This window comes from Megalobrama amblycephala, linkage group LG4 (genome assembly GCF_018812025.1).
Source record: "Megalobrama amblycephala isolate DHTTF-2021 linkage group LG4, ASM1881202v1, whole genome shotgun sequence".
Classification (NCBI taxonomy): Eukaryota; Metazoa; Chordata; class Actinopteri; order Cypriniformes; family Xenocyprididae; genus Megalobrama; species Megalobrama amblycephala.
The window spans coordinates 168,008-180,138 of NC_063047.1; the positions used below are offsets into that span (position 1 = coordinate 168,008).

At 39.2% G+C, this 12,131-nt stretch overlaps 1 protein-coding gene across 1 annotated transcript in view; it reads right to left on the reverse strand.

The window, feature by feature from the left end:
- Window positions 1-1,960: 1,960 nt before the first annotated feature.
- Window positions 1,961-12,131, reverse strand: part of trabd2a (TraB domain containing 2A) — a 38,459-nt gene continuing 28,288 nt past the window's right edge. Inside the window, exons 5-7 of the mRNA XM_048186665.1 lie at window positions 9,780-9,870; window positions 5,978-6,211; window positions 1,961-2,673 (exon numbers count right to left, since the gene is read on the reverse strand). Of these exons, the coding sequence (XP_048042622.1) occupies window positions 2,484-2,673; window positions 5,978-6,211; window positions 9,780-9,870 (515 nt within the window). The 3' untranslated portion in view covers window positions 1,961-2,483. The remainder of the gene's footprint in view (window positions 2,674-5,977; window positions 6,212-9,779; window positions 9,871-12,131) is intronic.

Sequence of the window (12,131 nt, forward strand, 5' to 3'; positions counted from 1 at the left end):
CCATGATGGCAGACACAGTTTACAATGAAAACTTTCAGACATTTCAGCTTCTTTTAACTGAATAATGATGGAGATGAACTGAAGCTCTGAGCTGAATGTTGTGAGCATTAATATTTCTGCTTTCATCTCGTGCACCTGCGGCTACAGACGTGTGTTTCTCTTGAGTTTTCTCTTCACACACGTGTGTTTGAACATACAGATGTTTCCGTCTGTCCAGATGAAAACAAATCAAACAGATCAAACAGATTTGTTCTCTTTGATGTGATCAGAGTCACAATAACATCTAAAACAATCAGCATCACGTGATTTTTACAATAAATAAAATTCTCATTCCATTAATTATATATATATATATTCACTTGATAACTAATTATATCATTGTAGGACACCAAAACAAATCAGTTTTCAGCTTTCACAGGAGAGGAGGAAACATAAGCTCTGTTACTGATGTCAAAGGTTCATCGATCACTTCATAATCTGGCATAATATAATGTTTGTGTCATGTGTAAACCACATCTGCTGTTGTTTATGCATTTACTGTCAGTTTCCATGTCATGTTAATAAAGTTTAATGCAGTTGATAGTAATATTTATTAGTAATATCAGTGAAACGATGGTACCTTCAAACAGACTGATGGTGGAAATGGCTGCTCTGAATATTGTCTAATATGCCAAGTTCAAGGATCCATTAAACAAGATAGGTACAGTAAAAACTGCCCGAAATGTGGATTATGTTAGAGCAGTTGCCCTACTTTAACATCCAGAAGTCTGCTGTAACACACTCATGAAGAAAGGAAGTAGTTGTCTTTCATTCAGTGACCACGAGTTCACAGCCACTGGTGTCGCTCTGGCAGGCCGTACTGCCATCATCTGTTTCTCTGAGCTCCTGGACCTCCACGATTCTCCAGGTTTGCTCTCAAACAGCCTTCTGTGTGTTTTCTTTCCCAGTAGGACTGGAAAAATGTGTTTCAGAGCCGCTCTTGTGCGATCCGTCATTCAACAGTCACGTCCATTTGGCCTGCGGTCCTCACAACTCTCGCCAACATGTGATCGCTTATGAAGTGGACGGTAATAACGGCACATCAACGCTGCCATCAGGAACTTCTGTAACACGTTCAGAAACTAAATTCACCATTCTGTATTTATTTGAGGTGTGTAATGAAGATTTGTGTTTGATGTGACGCCAATGGACAGCTGATGCATTCTGGGATTGCGCAGGACAAATAAACACCAGTGCAGAAAGTCGACGTGTGACATGACGTGACCTCAGCGCGCCGATAACATACATGCAATAAAAGCATCAGCAGGCGTCGGTCATGTAAATGTGGCGTTTGCTCCAACAGGAATCTCTTTCAGCAGTCGATCGTTTGATGTTTTAATGTTTCACAGCGTTATGTATGTAAAAATCACACGGACCTCCTGCGAGTGCTTTATGAGCTGTAAGCGAGAGCAGATACTGAGCCCGTGTTTTTCACCTGCTTTAAAGCATTTAAAGGGACAGACGTCAAACTGCAGTGCTTATAACACCAATACCGTCCTCTCAGAACAATCCACACACACATCTACAGTAAAGGATCGGACTGATCATTAATATTCGTCTAACTGTATCCTGTTTGTATTTGACATCCGTTAGACACATCTATGTTTGAAAGATCATGTACAAAAACATCTTTCACACATTTCATTGGAAACCAGCAATAAAGAGTCCAGTTCAAGATCATAAATCTGAGCGTAATAAAAGATCCCTTCCAAAGCGTCGAGGCGCCAGTCATTGTTGAAGCAGAACCTGTAGATCCAAACGTCGAGGCCTTGAACCGCAGCTTCATCCAGAATGAGATGATGTGGATCACGAACACCGGAGTCGCGTCGCCGTATTCGCTGCGATGAGCGTCAGGTGACGTACATCAGACCGACAGCCCTTCTGCCATGACAGCTGGTTTAGCACAACATCTGAATTCATCTTCCATCTGGATAAATAGTTTATTGTTTGTAAGATCACAGACAAACAGATTACTGTAACGTCTCAGGAATACGAGTTACACGGTGTCATTCTGCCACAAACACACACATTTACAGCAACTAAAACTATCTATTCAATAAATTAAACGAATCATTTCTAGGTCGTACACAAAAAATGTAAACAATCATCGAAAAGGCATGAAGTACAAGAGGAAAAACACCACCGGCCTCATTCATATCAAATCCGCTCCTATAAACTCACTGAACTGAAGGAAATGATTGTGATTTCTAAGTTGTTTGATGATTAAGGCCGTTAGTAATCTTGTTAGTAGCTGATTTAGTCACAAAAATATAATGACTCTTATTTATAGATATATAATAAGTAAACAAATGCTTTATTAATAAATCTAAATTACATCTATGATACATCTGATATTTACATGGAAGTGATTCTTCAGGAAATGAAGAAACAAAGTGTTTCGTTTGTCCAGAATGACGCAGGAAGTGGTTCAGAATCCATCATTGTTAAAGCAGTCGCGTGACGATCATCTGAACGCACAGAGACAACGCCGTGAAGGCGGGGCTCGTCCACAAGGAGGAGGAGCCTGAAAACGTCCTGTCGTGATTGGCTCTGCCATGCTCCTGTGGGTGTGTCTGGACAGTGATGTAACCGTTGATGATGCGGACGAGAGGGGGTGGAGCCTCGGCCGTCACACTGTGAGAGAGAGAGAGAGAGAGGGATCAGTTATGATGGAGTGAGAGAACTGATGAACCGCAGAAACACGACAGACACGTGTCCCGTTTTCCAGCACAAACATCTAAACATTCTTAAATGTCTGAAAAAAGTGTCAAAATGAAGTGAGTTTGTGCTTAAAGGTGCCGTAGAACATGTTTTCAAAAGATGTAATATAAGTCTAAGGTGTCCCCTGAATGTGTCTGTGAAGTTTCAGCTCAAAATACCCCATAGATTTTTGAATTTTTAATTTTAATTCATTTTTTTAACTGCCTATTTTGGGGCATCATTAACTATGCACCGATTCAGGTTGCGGCCCCTTTAATTCTCGTGCTCCCTCCCCCCGAGCTCTCGCTTGCCTCGAACAGCATAAACAAAGTTCACACAGCTAATATAACCCTCAAAATGGATCTTTACAAGATGTTCGTCATGCATACGGCATGCATGCGTCGGATCATGTGAGTATAGTATTTATTTGGATGTTTACATTTGATTCTGAATGAGTTTGATAGTGCTCCGTGGCTAAAGCTAACATTACACACTGTTGGAGAGATTTATAAAGAATGAAGTTGTGTTTATGAATTATACAGACTGCAAGTGTTAAAAAATGAAAATAGCGACGGCTCTTGTCTCCGTGAATACAGTAAGAAACGATGGTAACTTTAACCACATTTAACAGTATATTAGCAACATGCTAATGAAACATTTAGAAAGACAATTTACAAATATCACTAAAATATCATGATATCATGGATCATGTCAGTTATTATTGGTCCATCTGCCATTTTTCGCTGTTGTTCTTGCTTACCTAGTCTGATGATTCAGCTGTGCACAGATCCAGACGTTAATACTGGCTGCCCTTGTGTAATGCCTTGAACATGGGCTGGCATATGCAAATATTGGGGGCGTACATATTAATGATCCCAACTGTTACGTAACAGTCGGTGTTATGTTGAGATTCGCCTGTTCTTTGGAGGAGTTTGAGACTCACTGTATGTCATTTCCATGTACTGAACTCTTGTTATTCAACTATGCCGAGATAAATTCAATTTTTGATTCTAGGGCACCTTTAAAACAAGAACAAATATGGGGTCAAAAAAATCAACTTTATTCAAAGTGAAATCAAGGTTATTTTTCAGACTCCATTGGCAGATATTTGTTCTTGTTTTACGCAAATGATTTTTCATTAAACAAGTCTTAATATCTTCAGTCATTTCTCTTCTCCAGTAAATGTATCTTGATTTAAGAATGTTTAGATATTTGTGCTGGAAAACAAGACAGAAACACTGAGGAAGAACATGATTTTTGCAGCGCATGAAATATTGGAGCAAAAACACGTGCCTTCTTCATCATCATCATAATCCTCTAATGGTTCATTAATCCAATTTATTATTTGACAAGTGAATCAGTTCCAGATCAAAACCGAGACCTGAACGAGAACATCAGAAGAACTCGAGCTACAGATCCCGAGAGTCACATGTGGTTTCGCTCAAACATCACAATCTTGGAGTCTTCAGTCACATGACCGGCTGAAATCTGTACGTTTATGAAATATGAAGCCGGACTAAACGTCTGTCTTTTCCGTGAAGGAGGGAAAATAAATGGAGGTTTAGAGTCTGTCAGACTTCATGAGACGGACGGGAAACATAAATAAAGAGTTTCAGAATTTCATTCACGTCCTCCATCTGTGTCAACACGCGCTGAACATCTACAGACGGAGCTCTGGCGCGTGTCCTCGCTGGAGTCCAGACGCGCGGCGGGCGCTTCTGCTCGTGTTCTGTCAGACTGAAGCGGCCCGTTTCCCTCCACGGGTAAAAATAAATGAAGTCTATATGCAGGAGCTTCTGTTTGTTTTGAGCGTCTGGACCTGAACCGGGACTTCATAAACAGTTTATTAAAGAAATATTGCTTTTACTCAGAAATACGTGGGCGACTGTTGAAGTAAACTCAAATTTCCAGACTCGGCAGAGAACGTGTCATCTGATTTAAAGAATGAATCTGTTAGAAACGACACACACACAGCTCATAGGTTGAGGTTTCCAGCAAATCTGATATTCTCTATTATGATCTGCATGTGGAAATAAATTGGCTACATGTCTGAATTCACTCGTGCATCAGTCTGGAGCGTCGGCCGGAGCAGCAGGATGAAGAATCACGTTAGAGATGTGCATGAAGCCGGCGCGGGACGGGACGAGTCAGGACAGACGCGCTGAAGCCCTGCGGCGTCTCTCAGGAGTCTCACCTCGACTCCGGCCGACACTCGAGACCATATCTAGACATCGTTCACACACAACATGAGAACTCCAGAGGAAGCACTGACGTGTTTTAACCCGTGATCGTGTCGGGACCAGCGTTAACATCAGTAACTGAAGCCACAGAAAACATTTTCATTACTTGAAATAAAATAAACATTTACTGTCATTTCAGTAGTTGCCAAAAAAACATTTCATTAACATAACATTTTCTTTTAGACTAGGTACTAAAACACTTAAAACTAAAGAAACTACACCTTAATAATACAAACTAGATCTATTTTTAAAAAAAAGTAATATTATTTATTAAGTAATATTATTATTTGTTAATATTATTTAACGTGATCTAACAATGAAAAATACTTCTAAAGCATTTATTCAGCTATTTTTGAGATTTACTAATACATTATTACAAACAAAAGTTATTAATATTATTTAATAAACCTGAGCTGAAGTGAACTAACAATGAACAACTGTATTTTATTAACTAACCTTAACAAAATTAATAAATACTGTAACAGACGCATTGCTCATTGTTGAACTAAAGTGACTTCACTGTAAAGTGTTACAACAAAAATAGTAAAAATGACAAAAACACATTTTCATTATTTGAAATATTAACTGAAATAAATTAAATATTTTTAAAAATTATTTTACAACTTATTTAAGTTAATTCAACTTAAGTACTAAAATAACCTAAACTAAATAAATGAACTAAAAACTACATACACATTTAAAAAACAACAAAAACTAAAAAAAATTACAAAAACTTTAAAATTAAAATGAAAAAAATAAATATTAAAATCTAATTCAAAATATTAACCTAAACTTATAAAAATGACAAAACTGTAACTAAATAAAAAATAAAATCTAATTCAAAATATTAAAAAAACTAATAAAAATGACAAAACTGTAACTAAAACAATTTTTTTTATTTTTTTACACATTTTAAAACCTATAATAATATATGACAGGGAGTAAAATAACTCTGGTGGTGTGCCTGTACTCGTGTGCGGGTCGTGACCTCATCTCACCTCTCCTCCATCCGCACCCAGAGGTCGTTGAACTGCCGGTGCCGCTGCTTCTTCTGCTTGTTGCGGCGTTTCTTCTTCAGCTTGTGCTCCACCTTCTCCAGCAGCTCCAGGCTGTCGGCCAGCAGCAGCTCCTCGTCCTCCTGCAGGCGCGGCTCGCGGCTCTCGTGCAGGAACGGCTCCAGCTGTGCGTCTGCGTCCGCCGGCTCTCCTGACCTCCAGCTGGACCTTCTGCCACTGCAACACACCACAAACCGCTTTATCATACCTGAGAGACTCGCGCTGAATCTGAATGTTGAAAAACTGGAACTGGATTGATCTGAATAATGACTCTATTGTGTTTTTAGAGCAGAATTAGTCTCATATTTGATGAAGTTTGCATCATTGATTCTGTTTATCACTCTGAAGCTGCTTTGAGAAAATCTGTACTGTATAAAGCGCTGTAGAAATAAAGCTGACTCGACTTGAGCTTCTACTTCAGTCATTTGCAGAGAAATCAAAAAACACACATCGATTAGAGTCAAAGTCGTTCCTGTGTCCGGCGTTACGATCGTCAGACGGCTGGTTTCTTCACAGCATCTGCTCCTGATCAAACCTCCACAGACCTGCTCATTGACTGTTGAAGCATCGCAGGAATTTATTACAAACGCTCCGATGCAAATGACCGCCGGAGCCAAACTGCACATTTTTATAATGGAACTTTCCAGATCTCGGGTTTCCAGTGTCTCCTTCAATCTGCCAATCCATTCATTTCACAGAGCCACTGCGTGTGTGTGTGTGTGTGTGTGTGTGTGTGTGTGTGTGTGTGTGTGTGAGAGAGATGGAAACACATTCCAGTCCTGAATATTCTGGATGATGGTTTGATAACAGGACAGGATTGGTTCTGTTTGACACTCGTTCACACCGGCTCCGTCTGGATGCTGTTTTGGTGTTGATGGACAGAGTTAATCTGACGTGAAAAGAGCACAATGAAGGAATTATGAGCTCTGATCACGACTGATAACCACCCATGAGATGAAGAGCAGCGCGGCTCTAAAGATGATCAGCACAGAAACAATCCGTCATCACACTTACAGTGTCAGTCTGTGGGTCAGTGAACCGGACGCTTTAGAATCAGACGCGGACGTTCTTACATGAGTTCATGAGTATAAAGGGCCAACGTTTTTTTGTTTTTTTGTTACAAGATTTAAATGTCGCTCGGTTTTGTTGTTACAAGATTTAAATTTCGTTCGGTTTTGTTGTTACAAGATTTAAATTTCGTTCGGTTTTGTTGTTACAAGATTTAAATTTCGTTCGGTTTTGTTGTTACAAGATTTAAATTTTGTTCGGTTTTGTTGTTACGAGATTTAAATGTCACTCGGTTTTGTTGTTACAAGATTTAAATTTCGTTCGGTTTTGTTGTTACAAGATTTAAATTTCGTTCGGTTTTGTTGTTACAAGATTTAAATTTCGTTCGGTTTTGTTGTTACAAGATTTAAATTTTGTTCGGTTTTGTTGTTACGAGATTTAAATGTCACTCGGTTTTGTTGTTACAAGATTTAAATTTCGTTCGGTTTTGTTGTTAAAAATATTTACATTTTGTTCAGTTTTGTTGTTACAAGATTTAAATGTCACTCGGTTTTGTTGTTACGAGATTTAAATGTCACTCGGTTTTGTTCTATTATGAGATTTAAATGTCGCTTCGTTTTGTTGTTACGAGATTTAAATGTCACTCGGTTTTGTTGTTACGAGATTTAAATGTCACTCAGTTTTGTTCTGTTACGAGATTTAAATGTCACTCGGTTTTGTTGTTACGAGATTTAAATGTCACTCGGTTTTGTTGTTACAAGATTTAAATGTCACTCGGTTTTGTTGTTACGAGATTTAAATGTCACTCAGTTTTGTTCTGTTACGAGATTTAAATGTCACTCGGTTTGTTGTTACGAGATTTAAATGTCACTCAGTTTTGTTGTTACGAGATTTAAATGTCACTCGGTTTTGTTCTGTTACGAGATTTAAATGTCACTCGGTTTGTTGTTACGAGATTTAAATGTCACTCGGTTTTGTTGTTACGAGATTTAAATGTCACTCGGTTTTGTTGTTACGAGATTTAAATGTCACTCGGTTTTGTTGTTACGAGATTTAAATGTCACTCGGTTTTGTTGTTACGAGATTTAAATGTCACTCGGTTTTGTTGTTACGAGATTTAAATGTCACTCGGTTTTGTTGTTACGAGATTTAAATGTCACTCGGTTTTGTTCTGTTACGAGATTTAAATGTCACTCGGTTTTGTTGTTACAAGATTTAAATGTCACTCGGTTTTGTTGTTACGAGATTTAAATGTCACTCGGTTTTGTTGTTACAAGATTTAAATGTCACTCGGTTTTGTTGTTACAAGATTTAAATGTCACTCAGTTTTGTTCTGTTACGAGATTTAAATGTCACTCGGTTTGTTGTTACGAGATTTAAATGTCACTCGGTTTTGTTGTTACGAGATTTAAATGTCACTCGGTTTTGTTGTTACGAGATTTAAATGTCACTCGGTTTTGTTGTTACGAGATTTAAATGTCACTCGGTTTTGTTGTTACGAGATTTAAATGTCACTCGGTTTTGTTGTTACAAGATTTAAATTTCGTTCGGTTTTGTTGTTACAAGATTTAAATGTCACTCAGTTTTGTTCTGTTACGAGATTTAAATGTCACTCGGTTTGTTGTTACGAGATTTAAATGTCACTCGGTTTGTTGTTACGAGATTTAAATGTCACTCGGTTTTGTTGTTACGAGATTTAAATGTCACTCGGTTTTGTTGTTACAAGATTTAAATGTCACTCGGTTTTGTTGTTACAAGATTTAAATGTCACTCAGTTTTGTTCTGTTACGAGATTTAAATGTCACTCGGTTTGTTGTTACGAGATTTAAATGTCACTCGGTTTTGTTGTTACGAGATTTAAATGTCACTCGGTTTTGTTGTTACGAGATTTAAATGTCACTCGGTTTTGTTGTTACGAGATTTAAATGTCACTCGGTTTTGTTGTTACGAGATTTAAATGTCACTCGGTTTTGTTGTTACGAGATTTAAATGTCACTCAGTTTTGTTCTGTTACGAGATTTAAATGTCACTCGGTTTGTTGTTACGAGATTTAAATGTCACTCGGTTTTGTTGTTACGAGATTTAAATGTCACTCGGTTTTGTTGTTACGAGATTTAAATGTCACTCGGTTTTGTTGTTACGAGATTTAAATGTCACTCGGTTTTGTTGTTACGAGATTTAAATGTCACTCGGTTTTGTTGTTACAAGATTTAAATGTCGCTCGGTTTTGTTCTGTTATGAGATTTACATGTTTTGTTCTACTGGGTGATTTTTTTGTGTTGTTGACAAACTGAATCACAGCATTATTTTCTGTGGTCAAACAGCAGGACGCACGTTATGTACTGAAGCCAGATGACTCTTTTCAACACAACACTAGATCTCTGTGGAACTGGTGTGTTTGTTGTGCTGATCATGTGTGTTAACTGACCTCCTGCAACCAACACATGCCTAAACAGAACTAATCACTGGCTCAAACACGCATCACTTCCTCCAGACGAGTTTGACGCTCACTGCGTTCAGAGCACACTGACTTTAACTGTAACACACTCACGCTCTTCATATTTCTGCATATGTTGTGATGAAACCCATGAGCCCTTCACACAATGAGCCCCATTCTGACCGCGGCGGAGACCCGGGGGACCGTCATTATGAGCTCACTGTGTGTGTGAGTGAGTGTAGTGAGTGTGTGTGTGTGTGTGTCTGTCTGTGTAGTGTGTAATGAGTGTGTGTGTGTTACCTGTGGAGCGGCTGTCCAGCAGGTGTGTGCTCCACCTCATATCCTTCACGCCGTAGAACGTCTATCACTGTGTTGTTTCCCAGAAAATGGCCTGCAACACAAACACTTGACCTTTAGTCTCTGAACTCTGTGTCTGAAGTCTGTCACACACACACACACACACACACACACACACACACACACACACACACACACACACACACACACACACACAGCCTGCAGTGCGGAAGGAGTCTGTAATGTTAGATGACTTTACTGTACTGATATTTCCTGCTGTCACTTCACATGAAGAGTGTGTATTGTGAGAGTTTCAGGTGATCAGATGCTGTGATGTCAAACACTGGCAGATTAAGTGTCAGTCACTGATCTGGAGGGTTTGGGTTTTTGACGGTACGCAAGATTCCAATTCCAGTTTGTTTATATTATATGATATCCTAATAACCTCTCTGACTTACGAAAGTGAATCAGGTCAGCGATATATGGAGGGTCAGTACAATGCAATTAAATAAATTAAAAAAGAATTAAAAACAAACATTAAAAGCTTAAAATTAATTCTGTAAGAAACCAGTAACCAATGCAGCGTTCTTAAAACGGGGGTAATGTGGTCATATTTTCGAGTTCTTGTCAATCTTGCAGCTGTGGATCTGGATCATCTGTTCAAGATTTAGTTTTGAGCACCATAACAGAGTTTCAGAAGTGTAATCAAGTGAAAATAAACGCATGAATAACATTTCCCAAATCCTTACGGGCTAAAAAGGCTTAATCTTAGAGATCACTGACTTCAGCTGAAGCGCCCAATCTCCCATCATGCATCTGGAACACACTGAATCAAGAGTTCATTCAGTCAACACTGTCTTATAGAAGAGACGGTTCTTACCTACTTTATCATTAATGGAAAACACTGACTAAGATGTTAAAGTCGCATAAAAACTGAAGTTGCACTGGTTTTTTCTTCTCTATTGTGTCGTATATCCGAGTGAAACGCTTCTCAAACAAGAGCGAATGTAGGGAGGGGCTTGATTCTGTCCGTGGGGGATTGATTGGATGGTTGTGGTTTGCTATTGGTGGATCTCATGTGAGTGACAGGTTGCCCCGCCCTCGTCATCAGAGAAGAGAAGAGATGCTGCAAGAGGAAGATATTCTGATTCAAGATTATGAGGAGCATGAGTTGAACACAATAATGATAAATCATTTAGAATAAACACTGCAATATTTCATAAAAAAACGAGAATCATCTATTTTGATTTCATGGTGACTTTAGGCAGCAAGTTTCGTCGTTGTACGGGAAACACACCCCTGAATGGCTGTATTGATCCGTTGAGCAAACGCCAAAGTCAATCTGCAGAAAGCGGCGTCCCTCTCACGTGTAGCTGATGGACGGCTGAGATAAGGCCTCTAACCACCTAAAAGCTTTTATTCAAAACTTCCTGAGCTCAGGCTTTTAGCGCGCTTGTTTTCTTAAGGGGCCGTGGGCTCGGCGCTATACTGAGCGTATTCATGCTGTCAGCTGGCGACGCTCCACAGACACCCGTCCATTCAGAGTCCAGGAGCCTCCAGAAAGACGCCTGTGTCCTTCAGCCTTCACTCCAATTATTAGAGCAAATGGCACGTCTTAAACTGAGCTTCTTTTCCATACGCCGTCATATTTATATTAGAGATGTTGAGCTGGAGCGGAGAGGTGCGTGCTGGGTAAATAAACGCGGCGGTGTGTGGAAATCTCCCTGAACACACAGAGCCGCTCGTGCTGCTGCTAAACACTGTGATTGACACCATTAACCGGTCTTAACCAGGCCTCGTTCAAATACGGTTATCAATCCTTAATACGGTCACAAGACTTAATATCTTCAGTCATTTCTCTTCTCCAGTAAATGTATCTTGATTTAAGAATGTTTAGATATTTGAGGAGGAAGAACTGAGGAAGAACATGATTTTTTGCAGTGTAATGTGCAACTAGTATTTGTTTAAGCAGATTATTAATATTAATATTAAGCAGATGCTGCTGTTTTCAATGAGAGAAATAAAGCAGCGATCCGTTTCATTCACCCGCAGAAACCTCAGAGTCAGTAACCAGAGAGGACGTTTCCAGCTAATACTCGTCTCGTGTCTCATTCCTCTTATATTTAGCCTCCGCTTATGGGCAGATTATGGACTTACTAAACCACGGCCGTCATTTGTCTTTGTCCACAGACACGGAAGGCTTTTACATTTACATGTATTCATTCAGCAGACACCTTTATCCAAAGCGACTTACAAATGAGGAACACAACAAGCGATTCAACTGGAATTAAACTCAATGAAGAACAAGAAGAGGGAGCGTACGATTACACACGCTTCATGCATAAATAAAACACT